The 22,608-nt window shown below is 40.9% G+C and overlaps 2 protein-coding genes across 2 annotated transcripts; one reads left to right on the top strand and one right to left on the bottom strand.

Annotated features, from left to right (window-relative positions):
• The first annotated feature begins 15,100 nt into the window (after positions 1 to 15,100).
• Positions 15,101 to 17,227, top strand: LOC107773290 (ABC transporter G family member 20-like). The gene has a single exon (XM_016592728.2). It carries the CDS (start codon positions 15,116 to 15,118, stop codon positions 17,225 to 17,227), a length of 2,112 nt encoding a protein of 703 aa, XP_016448214.2. The 5' UTR covers positions 15,101 to 15,115.
• A 563-nt stretch (positions 17,228 to 17,790) lies between these two features.
• LOC107773301 (uncharacterized) lies at positions 17,791 to 21,745 on the bottom strand. Its single transcript, XM_016592739.2, has 3 exons — positions 21,510 to 21,745; positions 19,516 to 19,912; positions 17,791 to 19,334 (listed from the first exon to the last, which is right to left on the bottom strand). The coding sequence occupies exons 2-3, from the start codon at positions 19,864 to 19,866 to the stop codon at positions 18,072 to 18,074; spliced, it is 1,614 nt and encodes a 537-aa protein (XP_016448225.2). The 5' UTR covers positions 19,867 to 19,912; positions 21,510 to 21,745; the 3' UTR covers positions 17,791 to 18,071.
• Between the last annotated feature and the right edge of the window lie 863 nt (positions 21,746 to 22,608).

Below are 22,608 nucleotides of genomic sequence, written 5' to 3'. Positions count from 1 at the left end.
TCTGCGATAGATGGACCGCATCTGCAGTCTCGCACCTGCGGTCCACCAACCGCAGGTGCGGTTATGACAGAAGCAGCAGCTTCAACACTTCTCAAAAATTTCTACTTCACTCGAGCCTCGTCCGATTGACATTCGGGGCTCCTAGGCCCCGCCCGAACATACCGGCAAGTCTGAAATCACGAGACGGACCTACTCGAACCTTCAGAATGCCCAAAAAAATGCTAAATCTAAGAATCAACCCCCCCAAAACCAAATGAATCAAACCTATGAACTTCAAGTTCTTAATTTTCCTCTAACGAGCCAAAATGCCCTAAAACTACTCTGATTGACACCAAATTTTGCGGGTAAGTGTTAAATGATATTTCAGACCTGTACCGGGCTTTGAAACCAACATATAAGCCCGATACCCATGGAATCAATCATTTATTAGTTTCTTTAAATCTTTAAAACTTCATATTATCAATTTCTAATAAAAATTCATTACTTGGGCTAGGGACCTCGGAACTCGATTCCCGGCATACGCCCAGGTCCCATATTTTCTTACGGACCCTCCAGGACCATCAAATCACGAATCCGGGTCCGTTCGCTCAAAATATTGACCAAAGTCAAACTTAGCCTTTTAAGAAAATCCTAAGGAATCAAATGGGCATATTTCACTCCAAACTCTTCCAAATCCCGAACTCACCACCCCCGCAAGGTGTAAATTAGTTAAAGCAAGCAAAAGAAGTTTTATTTAAGGGAACGAGGTCCTAAAAGGCAAAATAACCAGTCGGGTCGTTATATTCTCCACCTCTTAAACAAACGTTCATCCTCGAACAGACATAGAAAAGTACCTGAGCTGATGAATAAATGTGGATATCTGCTCCGCATGTCCTCCTCGAACTCCCAGGTCGCCTCCTTGACTGGTTGGCCCCTCCACTGGACCCTCACCGCAGAAATTCTCTTGGACCTCAACTGGTGATCCTGTCTATCAATAATGGCAACTAGCTCCTCCTCATAACCCAAACTCTCATCCAGCTGAATATTACTGAAGTCTAACACATGGGACAGGTCGGCATGATACTTCCGAAGCATCGATACATGAAAAACCAGATGAACTCCCAATAAGGTAGGGGGTAATGCAAGCTCGTAAGCAACCTTCCCAACTCGCCTCAACAACTCAAATGGGCCAATAAACCTTGGGCTCAGCTTGCCTTTCTTCCCGAATCTCATAACACCCTTCATTGGCGAGACTTTCAAGAGGACCTTCTCTCCAACCATGAATGATACATCACGCGCCTTCTGATTCACGTAGCTTTTCTGTATGGACTGAGCTGTGCGAAGCCTTTCCTGAATCAACTTTACCTTGTCCAAGGCATCCTACAACCAAATCTGTACCATATAACTTAGCCTCACTAGGCTCAAACCACCCGATAGGAGAACGACAACGTCGACCATATAAAGCCTCGTATGGAGCCATCTCTATGCTGGACTGATAGTTGTTGTTGTACTCAAACTCCGCCAAGGGCAAGAACTAATCCCACTACCCTCCAAAGTCAATCACACATGCTCTGAGCATGTCCTCCAAAATCTGAACTATCCGCTCCGACTGCCCGTTGGTCTGTGGATGAAATGCCATGCTAAGCTCCACGCAGGTCCCCAACTCACCCTGAACAGCTCTCCAGAAATGCGAAGTGAACTGAGGGCCTCTATCTGATATGATGGAAACAGGTACACCGTACAATCGGACTATCTCACGAATGTAGATCTAAGCATACCTCTCTGCTGTGTAAGTAGTCGCCACCGGAATAAAGTGGGCCGACTTGGTCAACCTGTCAACAAAGACCCACACTGAATCAAACTTCCGCAAAGTCCAGGGCAACCCAACTACGAAGTCCATGGTAATGAACTCCCACTTCCACTCTGGTATAGGCATCTGCTGAAGTAGGCTGCCCGGCCGCTGGTGTTCATACATGACCTGCTGACAATTCAAACACCTAGCTACATACTCCACTATGTCTTTCTTTATCCTCCGCCACCAATAATGCTGCCTCAAGTCACGATACATCTTCGTAGCTCCCGGATGAAGGGAATACCGTGAACTGTGTGCCTCCTCTAGAATCCTCTCCCTCGGACCATCAACATTAGGAATACATAGACGACCCTGGAGTCACAAAACACCATCCTCGCCAATAGAAACCTTATTGGAGACTCCCTAAAGCACCATCTCTCTGAGAACCGCCAAATGTGGATCGTCGAACTGTCGGGCCTTGATCTTCCCCAATAATGAATACTGAGCAACCACACATGCAAGAACTCGGCTGGACTTTGAAATATCCAACCTCACAAGTCTATTAGCCAAAGACTGAAGGTCCAAAGCTAGTGGCCTCTCCTCCACTGGAATGAATGCCAAGCTACCCATACTCTCAGCCTTCCTGCTTAAGGCATCCGCGACCACATTAGCCTTGCCCGAATGATAAAGAATGGTGATGTCATAATCCTTCAGTAACTCAAGCCACTTGTGTTGCCTCAAATTAAGATCACTCTATTTGAACTAATATTGTAAGATGCGGTGATCCGTATAAACCTTACATGACACCCCATACAGATAATACCTTCATATCTTAAGAGCATGAACGATCGCGACCAACTCTAGATCATGCACAAGGTAATTCTTCTCATGAACCTTCAGCTGGTGCGAAGAATAGGCAATAACTTGCCCCTCCTGTATTAATACACATCCAAATCCAACCCGCAAAGTGTCGCAATATACCGTATACATCCCTGAACCGGAAGGTAACACAAGAACTGGTGTTGTAGTCAAGGTTGTCTTGAGCTTCTGAAAGCTCGCCTCACAATCATAGGACCAATGGAAAGGAGCACCCTTCTGGGTCAATCTAGTCAGAGGTGATGCAATAGATGAAAAGTCTTGCACAAATCTTTTGTAATAACTTTCTAACCCCAAGAAACGCCTAATCTCGGTCACCGAAGTAGGACGTGGCCAACTCTAAACTGTCTCAATCTTCTTGGGGTCCACCTTAATACCCTCTCCTGACACAATATGCCCCAAGAATGCCACTGACTCTAGCTAGAACTCACACTTGGAGAACTTAGCATATAGCTTCTGCTCTCGCAAGGTCTGATGCACTACCCTCAAATGTTGCTCGTGCTCCCCCAGGCTATGGGAGTATATCAAGATGTCATCAATAAAAACGTTGACAAATGAATCAATGTAAGGCCCGAATACCCTGTTCATCAAGTCCATGAATGCTACTGGGGTGTTAGTCAAGCCAAAGGACATCACCAGGAACTCATAGTGGCCATATCTAGTCCGGAATGCAATCTTCGGAATATCCGAGTCTCGAACCTTCAGCTGATGATACCCTGACCTCAAGTCAATCTTGGAGAACACCCTAGCACACTGCAACTGGTCAAACAAATCATCGATATGAGGTAGCGGATACTTGTTTTTTATGGTGACTTTGTTCAACTGGCGGTAATCAATACATATCCGCATAATTCCATCCTTCTTCTTCACAAATAACACTGGTGCACCCCAAGGCGATACACTAGGTCTAACAAACCCCTTTGCTGACAACTCCTCAAGCTTCTCATTCAACTCCTTCGGAGCCATTCGGTATGTTGGGATAGATACAGGCTGGGTGCCTGGAACCAAATCAATGCAGAAATCAATATCACGATCCGGTGGCATGCCAGGAAGATTAGAATGAAACACATCGGCAAACTCTTGAACTACTGGAATTGAATCAATCATCGGAGACTCTGCGGTGGTTTCTCGAACATAAGCCAAATAAGCCAAACACACCTTCTCGACCATTTGTCGAGCATTCAGGAAAGAGATAATCCGACTAGATGTATCAACTGTGGAACCCTTCCACTCCAACCTCGCCAACCCTGGCATCGTTAAAGTAATAGTCTTGGCATGGCAATCTAGGATAGAGTGATATGGGGATAACCAATCCATGCCCAGGATGATCTCAAAGTCAATCATATCATGCAACAAGAGATCCGCACTAGTCTCAAAACCACAGAATTTGACCATACAGGACTGGTAGATCCGATCCACATCCACAGAATCACCCACGGGGGTGGACACATGAACATGAATGCCCAAAGGCTCAGGAAAAACAACTAGGAAATGAGCAAACAAAGATGATACATATGAATAAGTAGACCCTGAATCAAATAATACCAAAGCATCCCTACCACCGACGGAAATAATACCTGTGATGACGGCATCTGAGGCCAATGCATCTGGCCTAGCCGGAAGGGCATAGAATCTGGCTGGAGCGCCGGCTGGCTGGCCTCCACTGGACTAGGCAGTAGTTGGCTGACCTCTCCCTTCCTGGCCTCCACCTTTAGGATGGCCCCTACCTGTCTGCCCTCCACTTCTAGGTAGTGGGGCAGACAGTGCTGAAATCATAGGCTGCTGACCTTGTTGTACTGCCTTGCCTCGAAGCCTGGGGCAGTACCTCCTCATATGGCCAAGATCTACGCACTCGAAACCATCCTACGGTGTGGCGACATGCTGTCCTGATGGCTTGTAGACCTACTAGAAGAAGCTTGAATAGCCGGTGGATGATATGAACTCTCCGGCAAAGCACTAAAATAAAGATCAGAAGGGCCCTAAAGACCCAAATACCCCCTAGAGGAACCCTGAATAGCTGACGGACGATACAAACTCTCTGGCATGGCGTTGAAATAAGGATGCGCTGGAGCACCCCGAGTAGGCGGTGGTGCTGAATATGGGGGCCTGCTGGGCTGACCCCTCCCAAACTGACCTCTACCCCTAGCCTGGGCACCTTTGAACTCTCTAGAGAATCTAGCCCTCTTATCCTACTGCATATGCTCTTTACCCCTTTGGCGATATCCCTTAATCTTGCAAGCAATATCTACCACTAGCTGATACTCTGTACCCATCTCTACCTCTCGGGCCATGCCAGATCGAATATCGGGGTGTAACCCCGCAACAAATCTCCGCACTCTCTCTACATCTATGGGGAGTATCATGAGTGCATGGCGAGACAACTCAGAAAACCTTGCCTCATAATTGGTCACAGACATCTAACCATACTCAAGATGTTCAAACTGATACCGTAGCTCTTCCCTCTTAGAGGGTGGAATGTACCTATCCAATAATAACTGTGTGAACCAACCCCAAGTGAAGGGAGGAGAACCTGCTGGCCTGCCTAGAACATAGGACTGCCATAATCTACGGGCCCTACCCTCAAGCTGAAAAGTAGTGAAGTCAACTCCATGCGACTCCAATATCCTCATGTTGTGCAGTATGTCCCTGCACATATCTATGAAGTCCTGGGCATCCTCATGATGCTCGCCCCCGAAGACCGTAGGATGAAGCCTAGTCCACCTATCCAATAAATTTTGCGGATCGCCATCCATAGCTGGTCTAGGCTGGGGTGCCACTGCAGCAACTGGCTGAGCCCCATCTGCGAGTAGTGCACCCAGAGTCTGATACACTGCAGTTGCATGTCCAGGAGCCTGAGCAGTAGGGGTCTGTGCACCCCCTCCTGCCTGTGATGTAGTTTTCTTACTGGAAATAAACAAGCTTGAGTCATAGAATCCATGAACCGCAGTATACAACCTATGACCTCCTAGAATCTTGGTGCTATCATAAAGTTCGCCGGGGTAGGCTCAGCTGCAAGCACCTCGCCCTGCTCCTCGATGATAGGATCTCCCACGGGATCTGCTGGTGGTACTACTAGGATAACTCTAGGACGCCCTCGTCCCCTACCTCGGTCCGGTGCCCTCCCCCGGCCTCTGCTTCAGCCTCTAGCAACGGGGGGAGCAGCTCCGCTCGGCTCTAGAACATCAGCCGCGTGTGTCCTCACCATCTGTGAGAGAATAGAAGACTGAAATTTAGCATAACAACCACTGCACGATAGGAAATGAATAAAGAGTTGTTTTCCTAACACCTTATAGCCTCTCAAAGATAAATACAGACGTCTCTGTACCGATCTGCAAGACTCTATTAGGTTTGCCCATGACTTGTGAGACCTACGTGAACCTAGTGCTCTGATACCATGTTGTCACGACCCAAAATCCACTAAGGGTCGTGATGGCGCCCAACACCGTTGTCAGGCCAGTCAATGCGGAAGTATTAGTAAATTCTTATTTTACTTACCCAAATCGGTTACAACATTTCTAAATTTGCAATTAAAATAGGTGATGATAATCAATATTTAATAATAATTATACAACCCAAAAGAACTATCTACTAATGTGTGTGCCAAGACCTGGTATTACAAGTAGTGGGAAACTAGTAGAATGTACAAAAGAATAATACCATCCTACTGTCCAGGATAGAATAGACAGCAAAAGTAAAGAAAGACCCCATCAAGCTGCTGAACGACACCGGAAGGGAGCAGCACACCATGGACGTCTCGGTCTATGAATCAGGAGCACGCACCAGTCTGATAGCCAAATATACCTGCCTCAGATCCTGTACAATTAAGTACAGAAGTGTAGTATGAGTACATAAACAATATGTACCCCGTAAGTATCCTGTCTAATCTCGAAGAAGTAGAGACGAGAGGTCGACTTGATACTTACTAAGGTCAAATAATACAATGAAGTGTTACACTAAGCATGGAAATCACAAATAATCAACAGTTTGTAGCAAGAGGTAATATGTCATGTTCTTAGCAATTTTACAATTAGCCATTTACATTTCAAATATTTAGCCGGTCAAGTCATGGATAAGATTTCAGATAGATATCATGCACACATTATGCCGAGGTCGACGGCCCGATCCAATAGAAAATAAATAGTGCACTGCTAGAGGGTCGAATGGCGCGAACCATAGATGCATCTATTTATACCGAGGCGATCGACCCATCCACAAATATCAAATAATATCAAGGAAACACACGAAGGTGCATTTATATTCAAATAAATTCGCACAAGGGTTCAACAAGTATATATGCTCACTTATATCCCTTTCCAAGCCTCTAGCATATCCTAAGTGATCATATTAGCAAGAAAATATAGAGACATTCATAAATATAGCATGATGTGGGTCCTAAGCTACCCGGACAATTAACATAATAGTAGCTACGCACGGACTCTCGTCACCTCGTGCGTACGTAGCCCCCGCATTTAGTAGCAAATTACTCAATTATTACACCTATGAGGACAATTCCCTCTTACAAGGTTAGAAAGGAGACTTACCTCGCTCCAAAGTGCACTTCCAATCCCAAGAACAAGTCCAAGCCCTCAATTCAAAGCCGAACAATCCCAAACTAGTTAAATGAGGTAGGAACTAGTCAATATAGACTCATAAGATAAAATTCTAGCTATTTAAGCAATTTCCCATTCTTTAATACAAGTTTCCTAAAATCCGACCCCAGGCCCACGTGCCCGGATTCTGAAATTTTTCTAAGGAAGTCGTTCTCTATAACCTAAGGATCAATAATATATGATTTCTAATTTATTCCATAACAAATTTCGTGGTTAAATTTACCTTAAGATGCTAAGTGGAAGTCTTCTCTCAAAAGCTCCCAAAATCGTCAACGGAAGAGTGAAAAGTGGTAAAAATTGACTTAGAACCCGTATTAAATGAATCTCACTTCTTCAGCGATTTCCGCACCTGCGGTCAGGGGACCGTATCTGCGGTCCAGCATCTACGAAATGGGTTAGGACCACTTTTGAGGCATTGAGGCTGCTTCTACGGTTCGTGAGCCGCTTATGCGGTTTGGCCTGGCCTTCCCTGGGTTGTATCTGCGGTCTCGCACCTGCGGTCCACCAACCGTAGGTGCGGTTATGACAGAAGCAGTAGCTTCAGCACTTCTCAAAAATTTCAACTTCACTCCAGCCTCGTTCGATTGACGCTCGAGGCTACCGGCAAGTCTGAAATCGCGAGACGGACCTGCTCGAACCTTCGAAATGCCCGAAACAACGCTAAATCTAAGAATCACCCCCCTAAAACTAAATTAATCAAACTTATGAACTTCAAGTTCTTAATTTTCCTCTAACGAGCCAAAATGCCCTAAAACTACTCGGATTGATGCCAAATTTTGCAGGTAAGTGTTAAATGATATTTCGAACCTGTACCGGGCTTTAGAACTAACATACGATCCCGATACCCATGGAATCAATCGTTAATTAGTTTCTTTAAATCTTTAAAACTTCAGATTATCAATTTCTAATAAAAATTCATTACTTAGGTTAGGGACCTCGGAACTCGATTTCGGGCATACGCCCAGGTCCCATATTTTGCTACGGACCTTCCGGGACCATCAAATCACGAATCCGGGTCCGTTCACTCAAAATATTGACCAAAGTCAAACTTAGACTTTTAAGAAAATCCTAAGGAATCAAATGGGAATATTTCACTCCAAACTCTTCTAAATCCCGAACCTACCATCCTTGCAAGTCGTAAATTAGTTGAAGCAAGTGCGGGAAGTTTTATTTAAGGAAACAGAGTTCTAAATGGTAAAACGACAAGTCGGGTCGTTACAATAAGAAATGGATACAAGTTACAAAGTATTACATGATATTAGTCCATCATTCTTAAGATGAACGGTAATGAAGAAGCATTAATGGACTGAGATTTATACCTATAGGATAAGCGACAAAAGTAACCTGGAGTTGGTAGCATAACTCAGTAGCGATAAATTGAAGTAAGAATTATGGTATAGTATGACATACTTTGATGCAGCAAAGTCATACGAAGGGATGAACGGGTCTATATAATAAGGTATAGCAATATTCGTAAGTTCACCAAAGTACCGAGCGAAGAACTTCAGTATACCTATAAATTCCTAGGGACATCTTGTCAAGCTCTATATATGTTCACAAAGTAAAGCCTGGAGATTGGCTAAAAACTGGAGGAAAACGGAGAGAAGAGACGCATAAGCGCACTTACAAGGTCAGAGTCGTACAGGTTGCATGCTAGAAGGTAGCAACATTTACGAGACTGGAAGGATTCTAACCATAATTCATGGTGTGAGAAAGAGGCCTAAAGGGGGGAATGTCGTGGCCTTTGGACTTATTCACAGAACAGTTGCCTAGATGGCAAGATGACTACTAAAGTATTCGGAAGACATAGGCTATGAAAATGATAAGAGCACCAGTCAACATTCGAGGACGAATGTTCCAAAGGGGGGGAATGATGTTACATCCTGCATTTTTGTATGTTAAAGTTTTGTCATAAGTTAATCGACGTAAGTTCGGGGATGGGATTATTTTGATATTTTAAGAATTATGCTATTTCAAACAAGTGATAAGTAAATTCGTGAAGGTGGGAGGGGAAGCAAGTCAAAGAAAACGAATTTTTATCCAAGTTTGGCATTTTGGGATAAAACACGGCTCGAGCTAAAAATATATGTGAAATAGTACCATAAAAGGTACTACATGACCATGATAGTAAGGTGTATAAAGTATATTAAAAGTGAGTAGTATTTTAAGTAAATTGAGATAATTCTTAATTATATGGGTAATTGGTTAATTATTGAATAGTGAGAGATTATCAAGTTAATCAAAAGATTAGTGGTTAATTAATAATAATTTTGGATAAGGTTTAACGTGGCTGCCAAAGCTTTTATATAAGGGTGACTCTTGATATCACATGAAATGTGGCAAAAACATAGAAAATCTTTGGCCAACTAAGCCAGAAGTGCCCCCCCACCCCCACTTAGTAAAAAGCTTATCAAAAATCAAGAAATTATTCTTGAATCAAACTATAACCAATTCCAAATATAGTAGCGTGAATTCAAAGATCAAAACAGAAACAATTCCAATACTAGCAACATGAATCCAACGAGATTTCTTGAAAAATTCCAACGAGGTTCTTAACATCATAGCAACGTAAAATTTTGCAGTTCTGAAGGAGTACGATGCACCCTTTTTCAAGAATATCATATGGATTTTTTCGTACTCTAAGTATGTTAAGGCTAAGCTCTTCCTTCATTTTGGCATGATCTCGTCATTACACAAGTTTGATAACGAGGCATAAAGAAAAATTTATATCCCGAAATTTACGTATATTTTGCTAGTCTCTCAAGTTACATATATTTTTCTATTTTTGTAAGCTACAATATTCTCTTTATCGGGACTTCATATTTATTTGAGTATTTCCTTCTTCCAGTCAAGAGAGCAGAGAGTCTATATATACAGTATCACAGTATTTTCATTACTATCGAGTTATAATCGATGGGCAGGCCCCTATTGGGCAACCTCTGATCAAATGGTAAGTTATATACCGAGCCTACTGTGGCCGAGTGCCTATGAGCGAGCCTAGAATGGTCGAGATACAGAGCCTAGTATGGCCGAGCGCCTATGAGCGAGTCTACTACAGCAGAGCAGTTATATATATATATATATATATATATATATATATATATATATATATATATATATATATATATATATACCGAGCCTTATAGGGCCGGACAACTATTTTACTTACTATATTGAAAGAGTTGAGTCAGATTATCTTTGACTTCCAGATGCTTTCACTTATTATATTATCAGTTCAGTTTCAGCTTTCAGTATATTGACTTACATACTCGGTACATTATTTCGTACTGACATTCCTTTTCTGGGGGCATTGCATTTCTTGCGTGCAGGTTCAGACAGACAGACAGGTAGACCTCCTCATTAAGTGTTGCCCGAGTTCAACTTGATCGGTAAGCTCCATCCCTTTCAGAGTTGCCGGGTCTAGAACCTTATGTACATCTTGTATATATATGTATATATGTTATGAGTAGGTCGGGGAGCTATTCCGATCATAGTATATCTATCAGTAGAGGCTTGTAGACATATCATGTCAGATATGCAGTATGTTGGGCTTGCAGGCCTTGTAGGTATATTTGGTTGGTTTGTCAGCTTTAGTAGTTATGACGGCCTTGTCGGCCCAGCTTTTTATTGATATTTAGTCAGCATTTGCAGTTGTCTTGCAATGTGGCCCATGGCCAAACTATGACATCACATGTTTAGAGTTCCTTAGTTGCAAGTTGGTATGCAAGGATAGGTGAGGCACCAGGTGCCGGTCTCGCCCCCAGCCCGGTTCGGGGCGTGACAGGATTGAGTTCAGACTTGCCGACTTAGGCGAATTCAACTTTTTCATATGTGTTCGAGCTGGGTCGAACTTGGAATCACCGTTTGGAGTGAAGTCAAATTCTGACTTTTATTTGAACGAATTTGAGTTTGGAGTCGCCCTTTTAGGTGAAGTCAATTTCTGCCTTATGTTTGAACAAGTTCAAACTTTTTCTTTTATTCAACGGTGGCCGATGGCTGTAGAGGTGTTGTTCCGAGCGAGGTTGAATTGTAACCTACTTGTTTTGACGATAGCCAGCAGCCGTATAGGTGTTATTTCAAGCAAGATCAAAATAGTAACCTGTTGTAATTCGAGCGAGGTCGAATTCTTCCTTTGGCGATGGCCGTTGGCTGTAAGGGTGCTATTTCGAGCAAGATCAAAATAGTAACCCGTTGTAATTTGAGCAAGGTCGAATTCTTCCTTTGGAGATGGCCGTTGGCTGCAAAGGTGTTATTTCGAGCAAGATCGAAGTAGTAACCCGTTGTAATTCGAGCGATCGAATTCTTCCTTTGGCGATGGCCATTGGCCGCAAAGGTGTTATTTCGAGCAAGATCAAAATAGTAACCTATTGTAATTCAAGCGAGGTAGAATTCTTCCTTTGGCGATGGTCGTTGGCCGCAAAGGTGTTATTTCGAGCAAGATAGAAATAGTAACCTATTGTAATTCAAGCGAGGTAAAATTCTTCCTTTGGCGATGGTCGTCGGCCGCAAATGGGATTATTTCGAGCAAGATCAAAATAGTAACCCGTTGTAATTCGAGCGAGGTCGAATTCTTCCTTTGGCGATGACCGTTGGCCGCAAAGGGTGTTATTTCGAGCAAGATTGAAATGGTAACCCGTTGTAATTCGAGCGAGGTCAAATTCTTCCTTTGGCGATGGCCGTTGGCCGCAATGGTGTTATTTCGAGCAAGATCGAAATAGTAACCCGTTATAATTCGAGTGAGGTCGAATTCTTCCTTTGGTGATAGTCGTTGGCCGCAAAGGTGTTATTTCGAGCAAGATTGAAATAGTAACATGTTGTAATTCGAGCGGGGTCAAATTCTTCCTTTTTTTGGAACGTTGCATGTTGCCGTACTTGTTCACGCGTGCGTCGAGGTGAGCCCTAGCGTGCTCGACTTTGTCTTTACTGGAGAATACTGGGCGTTTTCTGGGCGAGTCCCGATTTGCTTAATTTTGCTTTCATCGGAGAACGTTGTACGTTTCCTGAGTGAGTCCCAGTTTGCTTAATTTGCTTTCATTGGAGAATGTTATACGTTTCCTATATGAGTGCTCGATTTCCTGTTTGAAACCAATCAAAAGAGTGAAGATAAACCCAAATGAAATTGTCTGTTACCTCGGCCTAGCAAGCCGGTAAAAGGAGGAGCAGCGTTGTAGGATTACTTGCTCCACTTAGTGCTCGAATAATGGTTTCTGATTTTGCAGCCTTTTTTGCTTCGCCATTTAACTGCGTCTAGACTTCTCATGAGTTGGGCTTACCTCACCCATAGGTACACCAAGGCCGAGTCTCAGTCCGATATGCGTAAACAATGAGGGAAACATGTCATGCTTTATTTATAAAGTATCCCGCGTGCGTGTTACGAAAATAATGCGGGATATGCCTGATCTCCCAAAAGGTCATGTAGCGGGTTATCGTCCCTTCCAAAGGGGCGGAAGTACAGGTTGGTATACAGGGTGAATACATCGCATGGGACAGCAGTCACGCCAAGCACATAGTGATCGTGGTTCTATTTTACCTGCGCATATGACTTGCTAATCCCTCCGTTACGAGTGGGGCATGGGTCTCATATAGACATCGGTCATAATTTTTATTTTGTGTAGGGATATGACCTAGATCGATAAAGTTGTGTCAAAAACTTATCTACTTTTTTTAAAAGTTTGTGTTGTCACCAAGATGATGAGGTTGTAGAAGCTTGGTAGTAATATTTGGCTGGTTCTAGATCTAAAGGAAACTAAAGAATTTGGCTAAGAAATCCCCACAGATGGCGCCAAATTGTTTGACCAAAAAAGTGTTAAACATTTTAGTTAAACTAATCAATAGAGAGATAAAAGGTAAATCTTAGCGAGATAAAATTAGCTCTAGATCCAAACATTTTGAGTATAAAAGTTGAAGAAGACCAAGTTTGTATGATATTTCTTAAGATGATTATTATACATTAAATGCAAATGGTAAGCTTACATCTTTGACAGACTTGCACCATACTCGTAGAAGCACAGAGGGGGAAAAGAGAAGGTTGTTTGATAACTAGGAGATCTCCCTTTGTTGATTCCATAACGATGATTATAAAATGTTCTAGCCCAATCTGGGCTGAGGTTTGTTCTTGGTCCCCTCTTTTGGTGATCTTTCCCCCTCTATATATGTTAACAATTTTTCCTTTTATCCAATGGTCTTTAACCGGCGTACTTTCTCATGACTGTACCCTTCATTACTTACCCAAACATTACAGTTGTTCTTCGATATAAGCATTCTAGTGGCTTGGCCCCAGCAGTGGCCGAAGTTCTCTTTGCTATCACGCCCCATGGGCACGACTACAGCTCGGTCGACCCCTTATCGTTCCTTTTAAGAACCATTTTATGGTCAGATTTTGACTCATACAATACTTTTGCTTCGTCTTCAAATCATGTAATCAACCAGTGATTGCCATGGTTATATTTCAAAAATGTTCTCATGTTAATCTACTGTTAAAGTGAACACACCATGTATTGGCGAGAAAGTGCACGAATAGGAGAAAACTACACTTTCAATTCCATCACTTCTTTCGTCTCTCTCAGCAGTAACAAACAAATATTACCACAATGGTTTTCTTCTCTATCAACCGATTTCCATTAAATTCCTTAAGATTATTAGTAATCTGTGTTCGAAACCAGAAAATCAGAGAAGCAAAAAAACATTAGTTCAATAAACAAAAGAGAAAATAAGTGTGTGCCCTCTGAAGAATTTAATCCCCTCACTGTTGCCCAATGTTATGGAATACTTCCTCCCAAGATAGAATGGAGAAATTATTCTATAAAAGCGGCACTTCAATTTACAGAACTTCAACAAACTCAACAAACGGAGTAAACACACTTGACACTTTGTTTATTTGGAAAAACAATGCGACAATGTAGAAAAGAAGGGAGAAGTTTTCAGGTTTTTCATGTTTTAAAAATGAGGCCAAACCTCAAAATTTATAAACAAAGAAAGGGTGAGATGAAGAGGTACAATCTAAGAGATGCCTCTTCCATTTCCCATTCACACCCTTTAAATAAAAATCCAATAAGGGGCACCTATTTACCTACTTAATACTAGCTTGGAGTTGTTTTGGCTACTACAATAAGATGGTTTACTTATATAACGCGACTGTAAGAAATTCTGCACAATCAACAATAACCAGCTGTAAAAGGTAACCCTGTCTTATTTCCAGTTTACTAACTCCACTTTTTATAGACGATAACTCTAGTTATTTCTTAGATGATATGATAATGTAAAATACTTTTATGCTGTCAGTGTGTTGAAATTTTAATTATATATGTACCGAATGTAGTGCAGCAACGATAAAGTTATCTTTGTGTGACCTATAAGTCACGAGTTCGAGCGGTGGAAGCGTCACTGATGCTTGCATTAGATTAGACTGTCTACATCACACCCAAGGGGTGCGGCCCTTCCCCCGATCCTACGTGAATGCGAGATGCTTGATGCACCGCGCTACCCTAGTGCGAGTAAAGTCTATCTTATTGGTGAAGTCCCTTGCAATTCAAATTGTTGTGTTTGCTCGAAACACCCTCCAAAAATCACTTACTCCCACTCCACACTTTCTACATGGAGTGTTTTTTACACATCCATAACCATCTTTTAATGAAATGAGCTACGGAAAGGTTTAAATTAATGTATATTGTATTATACATACGAGGAAGGAAGGGTATGGAGTATAAAGGGTAGACAAGATCCGGACTTGAGCTTGCTGCAACTATGTATTAATGTTTTTTAATCTCTGCAGTTGCAAGTTTTGCTGCCAACTACCCCTTAGCACCTTCACCAATGTGACTAAAATTTTAGCCCAACACTAAAACAGCTTCCTACAATAATGGAGCTTCATGAATTTAGCCGAAAACTCGAGGACAACGTCTCTATGGCACATGGAGAAAATAGTAACTGTAACTCTGATGCAGAACAAGTCCTTGAACTCGGCCATGATCTAAATATTCTGCCTAATCCTACTTCATTTCCCTTTGTTCTTTCCTTCCATAACCTCAGCTATAGTGTTAAAGTTCGACGTTACATGGTACTTCCTAAGTGCTTGAGGAGAGATGAGGACATGACTCGCACGAAGGTATTGTTGAATGACATTTCAGGCGAAGCAAGGAAAGGTGAAATCATGGCAGTTCTTGGTGCTAGTGGTTCGGGAAAATCAACGTTGATCGATGCCCTTGCAAACCATATAAAAAAGGAAAGTCTTAAAGGTAGTGTAACATTGAATGGTGAAGTTTTGGAGTCCAAGTTTCTCAAAATGATCTCAGCTTATGTTATGCAAGATGACCTCTTGTTTCCTATGTTGACAGTCGAAGAGACCCTCATGTTCTCAGCCGAATTCCATCTCCCTACGACTTTATCTTGGTCAAGAAAGAAGGAAAGAGTTCGAGCATTGCTCGATCAACTAGACTTGCAAAATGCTGCTAATACAATGATTGGAGATGAAGGCCACAGGGGAGTGTCAGGTGGAGAGCGAAGGCGTGTTTCTATTGGAATAGGTATCATTCATGACCCTATTCTCCTATTTCTTGATGAGCCTACTTCAGGACTTGATTCTACTTGTGCTTATACGGTGGTCAAGGTCTTGCAAAAAATAGCTCAAAGTGGAAGTATTGTGATCATGTCAATTCACCAGCCAAGTCATAGAATCCTTTGTTTGTTAGACCATTTGATCTTTCTCTCATGTGGTCAAATAGTGTTTAGTGGCTCTCCTGCAAACCTTCCTCAGTACTTTGCTGAATTGGGAAGTCCAATTCCAAGAGATGCAAATCAAACAGAATTTGCTCTGGATTTCATACAAAAAGTAGAAGGAACCCCGAATGGAACCAAGAATTTGGTGGAATTCAATAGATCATGGCAAAGAGAAAATCCAACTTGCATCAGCTTTTTCAAAGGACCTAAACCATCGTTGCAAGATGCGATAAGTGCATGTGTTTCAAGGGGAAAATTAGTCTCAGGAGCAAAGAATATCGGCCACAATCTTTCTTCCTTAGATGTCGCAAAATTTGTTAATCCATTCTGGATAGAAATGGTTGTGATAGCAAAAAGATCTATACTTAACTCCATGAGAATGCCTGAGCTGTTCTACGTGCGTTTTGGTGGTGCTGTTGCAACTGGGATCATCCTTGGTACTCTCTTCAAGAAATTGGACAATTCCCCAGAAGGGATTCAAGAAAGGTTCGGTTTCTTTGCCTTTGCCATTTCCACAATCTATTACATTTGTGCTGAAGCCATGCTAATCTTCATCCAAGAAAGGGATATTTTCATGAGAGAGACAGCGCACAATGCTTATCGCTGTTCCTCCTATGTTCTCTCCCATGCCATTACCTCAATTCCTTCCCTATTAGTCCTTTCCCTTGCATTTGCTGTCACAACTTATTGGTCTGTGGGACTTGCTCATGGCTTTTCGGGTTTTCTTTTCTTCTTGCTCTTCATATTTGTCTCATTTTGGACTGCAAATTCCTTCATCACATTCCTCTCCGGATTCATTTACAATGGAATAGTGGGTTATACACTAGTTACCAGGATTTTTGGCTGTTTTTTGTTGTTAAGTGGCTTCTTCATCAGACGAGATGAGATCGCCCCTTATTGGATTTGGTTTCACTATATGTCTCTAGTGAAATACCCTTATCAAGGGGTTTTACAGAATGAATTTGATGATCCACACAAGTGTTTCGTAAAGGGTATCCAGATTTTTGATGCCTCGCCGTTGAAGGATGTTACTGAGTCATTGAAGATCGAGTTGTTGCAAGACATGAGCAAGATATTGGATATGAACATAACAAACTCGACTTGTTTGACAACAGGAACAGATATATTGAAGCTAGCCGCGGTGAATGGTTTAGACAAATGGACTAGTTTGTGGATCACCATTGCTTTGGGAATTTTCTACAGGATTCTCTTCTATTTTGCTTTGTTGATTGGAAGCAAAAATAAGAGGCGGTGAATACTTTTTTCTAGAAAAAAGTATTCACCGCCTCTTATTTTTGCTTCCAATCAACAAAGCAAAATAGAAGAGAATCCTGTAGAAAATTCCCAAAGCAATGGTGATCCACAAACTAGTCCATTTGTCTAAACCATTCACCGCGGCTGCTTTATCTTTCCTTGGATTGTATCAAGTCTAATGTTTCTGACTACATACAGAATGCATATTTCAAGTGATATTAAAACTTACATGCATTTTTAGTAGTCAGAAGAGGTTATTGCTTAGGCTTTTCAGTGAAAAGCAAAAGATCAACCATTTGATATTTCATGATATATGTGACTTCTTATATTTCCAGAGTTGTAGGCTCTCACTAGGCTTTGCAGCTTTGCTCTCTAAGCATATTCTTGTTATTGTTTGATTGATGACGAGTACTCTAGAACCCCTCTCACCTTGCCACCCACGCTCACCACAAACAACAACATCCCCAGTGTAATCCCACAAGTGGGGTTTGAGCAGGATAGTATGTAAGCAGACTTTACCTTTACCTTATGCAGGTAGTATCATATCATTTATGCAATTATTAGTAAACCAATTAGCACGTTTTTAAATGAAGTAAACAAAAAGCATCCAGAAGATGCAGCAATACAAAAACATTATTTGGCTCAAGCATATAAATAGGAGATGTGAGCATTCAATCCATTACAGCTGAAAAACTTTGATCTTTAATTTACAGGATCTCAGAAATCTTGAAATATGTTACCCAACATTAACTATCTTCCTGAAAAGGGCCGATGAACCACTTCCAACAAAGACAAGAATATATTGGTTGAACTTGGCACTTTCTGAAACACTTTCGGCACTTCAATTAAACTTCAGAGTCCATTTTCTTAGCCCTCTTCCTTCTCTTCATAGGACATGTAGAATCATATTCAAAATCTTCTTCTTGTCGATCACGATGTAAATAGGCCCATAGACGCCATTTCTTCTCAAAGTTTACACACGGATCATTTTCATAGTGCAAACGGTCCAAAGCTCCACTAACAACTTGGTTAACTTGCAAATCTGAGATGTCCTCAACAATGAACTGAGAGTCCCTTACCAAAACACATATATCAGCTCTGGTTCCAACGCCTCCAGGCAATCTAGCAGCTGCATCTCTTACCAAACAAAGGACAGTAAAATGAGGTGGTCGATTGTGCTTAAGAATATGGTGATCACGAACCTTTGTTGGTGGTTTTCCGCTACAACTTTTCAGAGGTGCAACGACAGACCTCTGACCATCAAGGGCTGTATATGAGAAAGCCCTGTCAGGTACTGTGTACCTTAGAGTTTCTTCTCGACGGAAATAAGCTCTTACTTCCTCACAGCTGGGACTTATGGTCCTAAGACTTTTCACAGCTCTCGATTCCCGTAACCTTTCACTAAAGTTGATATGTTGCATCAATTCCTGTGGTGGTTTCGGAAGACTACCAATTCTTAGTTGCATCTCTTGCCCTTCTTTCAACCAGTAAGCAAACGAATCAACCATTTTCACGAGAGTTTTGTGTGGAAGACCCCAAGCCTGAGGAGATGTTTCTTCCTCAATATGGTGAGAATGCAGTACAGAGGAAGGGAGTGGACCAATCCATGACCAACTTTTGCTATGCCTTTCATAAACTACAAGTGCCTTTTGTGATTTTGCTCCGATTGATACTGTTCTTGATGAGAACACTTTGAGAACTCCATTGACTAAATCCTGAAGTGGCTCCTTGGCTTCAAGAATACGAAAGTCACGAGTATTCAATCTCACACGCTCCACAATTTCAGGTGTAGCAAGAGAAGGTAAGTTCTTCCGGACAAATCCTTTCAATCCAGAGAAACATCCACCACGCTTCTCAATCCAACTGACACCTTCAGAATGCTTTCTTTGTTTCTTCTTGTTGGTTTCAACATACTTGCCAAAAATGAGGCTATTGTTTTTTCCAAGTGGTGTAATTAAAGCAATTCGGACAGCATAGAGAAGATGTATAATGGAAAATGAGGATGTATCAGGGATAGTGGGGACAATACAAGTTGACTGCAGCTTCTTTGGTGGTTTAATACTAGGATTTATCCGGTCCCTGAAAGCACCTGTCTCATCCTTCATTTCCTGCAATTTTTGTTCCCTCCATTATCAACTTTATTCACCGATTATAAACTTAGAATATGTTCAGTTTAAAAGATTATGATCATCTGATTTAAAAGGCTTCTGAAGCTTCCTTTCAATCCATTGCAACTATAATTGTCATCAAATATTGAAGTAAAGCATTATGATCAATAATAGAACAAACCTTAGCTTTCTGCAGATTTCTTGTGCATGATCTACTTGTTAAATTAAGATGTTCTGACGTTTCACGTGAATGGAATGTCCTCTTTCTACTTTTTCTCTCTACAATAGTAGCTCTTGCAGATTGCAAGTCTAATGTTTTCGCATTTTCTATCTTCATCAGCTTGTCTGTTCCGAATCGGCAGCCACCTTTCTGGGTGTTTTTAGTTAATCTGTTAGTTGATAATTTAACCACTCCATGTTTAACATGACGAGATGGGAACTCCTTTGCAAAACAGCCTTTCACTTTCGCCATCTGTAACAGAATATTTGCTGCGCGAATATCTTTCTTGTCAGGCATGTCATCAGATGTCATTTTGGTCTAAGTTTTTGCATCTCATGAACTTCATTTTCTAAATATCCTGACAAAAAAAAAAAAAAAAAAAAAAAAAAACTCCAAAATCAGCTTAAACACCCGATACTTGTAATATCTATCAGTGTCCAACTACACAATGTGGAGGTGTAAGAAGATTTCTTATCAGAAGCATAAAACATATGCTAATGTACTTGAGTTGTGAACATGAATCTGGTAACTCTAACCTGTGTTTGTTTGCTTTCTCTCCTTGCAGGCAGTGGCGGAGCCACGTTCAACCAAGGGGTGGGTGTCAATCGACATCCCTTCGCAGGAAAATAACACAATATTGCTAGATAACTTTTTTAATTTTGTGTATATTTACTATACGTTGACAGCCCTTGACTTTTCGATGTATCTAATTTTTATATATGGACCCCTTGATGAAAATTCTGACGCCACTACTTGCAGGTAAAACTTGTGCTTTATATTTTCACCAGCAATAACATGTTATAATTTTTGCACTTTCGATGATATCCATAATTGCATAGCTTTCAATGTGATACTGTATCCATGGAAATACTTTCCTCGAAAATGACTTTCGTCATACCAAACGGCAAACACACTTAGTACTATTCAGTGTTTTTAAAAGTGAGAAACAACAATTCATGGAGCTTAAAATGAAAAGCAACAAATGAAATGCACGCTTCTGGTTTGAAGTGAAGCGCATAAATTACGGAAAATAAAAAATACTTAACATATATGAATTTGGTACTACAACAATCAAATTGTAATTGAAATAACTAATTTTAGCATCCAATTTACTATATGGTGATATTAATCCATTAAAGTAATCCGCTTCTGTTTAGGATCATTTTTCGTGTCATTGTTTAAAATGCAAAATTCTCTGAAGCACATTGCTTTCCCTATGAAGCGAGAACCCCTTCATCACTTTAAGCGACAAAGCAATGGCTTTTAACAACAATGACTATTTATAAAGTCCAAATCTTTTATTCTTTTAAGGGAAAAGGCCTAAAATTGCCACTCAACTTTCAGAAATGGTCTATCCATGTCATCCGTTAAAAAATGCTCATTTCATGCCAATGCCGTTACACATTTGGCCCATCCATGCCATTATTGACTAACGGCTCAATTTTTATTTGGCCCATCCATGCCACTGCCGTTAGTCAATAATGGCATGGATGGGCCAAATGTGTAACGGCAGTGGCATGAAATGAGTATTTTTAGGCATGGATAGACCATTTCTGAAAGTTGAGTGACATTTTTAGGTCTTTTCCGTTTTTTTAAAAACAAATTATCATAGTCTCAACATTCACCCAAATAGAGAAGTACATTAATATCTAACTTTAGGCTCCTCTTAAACCAAAAAAAAAAAAAAAAAAAACTGTTCCAAACCTATTCTTAATCTCTGTCAGTCAAAGTTAGCATATCAAAATTGGGAGTAAATAATATGTTTTTGTGTCATTATTCTACCCAACATCCCTATAAAGAACCCTTACATGCAGACATAAACATGCTATAAAGGTGTGTCAGTGTACACACACATAAAACATGATTATATGAATAATCATCATTACCACATTAAACTTTAGACTGGTCATGTGTAAAGAAAATAAAACCAATATACAAACTAATGTTAATCTCACCTTCAGTAACATTCAAAGATTCCACATTTTGCTGCAGAAATTTGTGAACAAAAATTAGTCGTGTTCTCTGCCTTGTTTTGATCGGGAAAATCGTATTAATTTTCCTTTTTGATTTTTGACTGTTAGAATATCTGAAAATCAAATACGTATAAAAAAGAAAAAACAGAGAGAAAGAAGAATAAAGAGAAACTACAAGAAGCTATGGCGAGAAAGAGAGTAGAGAGAGCAAAGTGAACAAGAAAGGAAGAAAACGAAGCGTTTTCGCTTGTTAAAAAGGCAAGGAAAGAAGGAGGAAGACGATGCTGACGTGGAATAATTTGAGTCGTTAGATGATGTAGTCGTGGAAATCAGATACACATAATGTGAATGTGTTTTTGTTATTCCTTTTTTTTTTGTTGACATTTTTACTGTAGAAATTATAGAAGTGAAAAGGGCCAGAATAGTAGTAGTATTAATTAGGAGGGAAGTGGAATTTAGTTGCTTTTCTAGATTAGGTTAAGGAAGATTTTCATCTTATCTCCTCTCTAAAACCTTCCTATTAAATCTTTTTTTTTGGTTTTCCACCCGATTTCCGGTACTTGCATTGGAGCCCGACTATATCCGAATTTGTGCCGCGTAGGGCCCCATTCGGGGGAAGCGCTCCCTATCTAAATTTTTTTCATACCCAGGTTTCGAACCCGAAACCTCTGATTAAGGGAGGAGCAGTCTCATCCACTGCATCACTATCTTTTGATGGTTCCCTATTAAATCTTGAAATCAAAGTACAAGGATCGATATATCTAAGGATTGAGATATTTTTTACAATTTTAGAAGCTACATAAAAAATGTTAGGAATCACAATTCTACAACAGAAAATCTTTAAAATGATTATATTTAAAATTTGTTTGATATATGATCATAGAACAAGTCCTTTTTTGGACGAATTTACTAATTAAATCCATTTTATTTTTAAGAATTAGAGTACAAGAATTTTGAATTTACTCCAATCTTGACTCAAGTGAGCTGCATTCTACCAAACCCATTGACCTAATTCTCTTTTTTGCAAATGACTTTATGCTTGTTTTAGATTTTATATGATCTTCTTTCTTTTGGCGCTTCA

The sequence above is a fragment of the Nicotiana tabacum genome, chromosome 5 (genome assembly GCF_000715075.1).
Source record: "Nicotiana tabacum cultivar K326 chromosome 5, ASM71507v2, whole genome shotgun sequence".
In the NCBI taxonomy this organism is placed as follows: Eukaryota; Viridiplantae; Streptophyta; class Magnoliopsida; order Solanales; family Solanaceae; genus Nicotiana; species Nicotiana tabacum.
The sequence above is the reverse complement of the archived record's forward strand: the minus strand, read 5'-3'. Positions and strand labels throughout refer to the sequence as shown.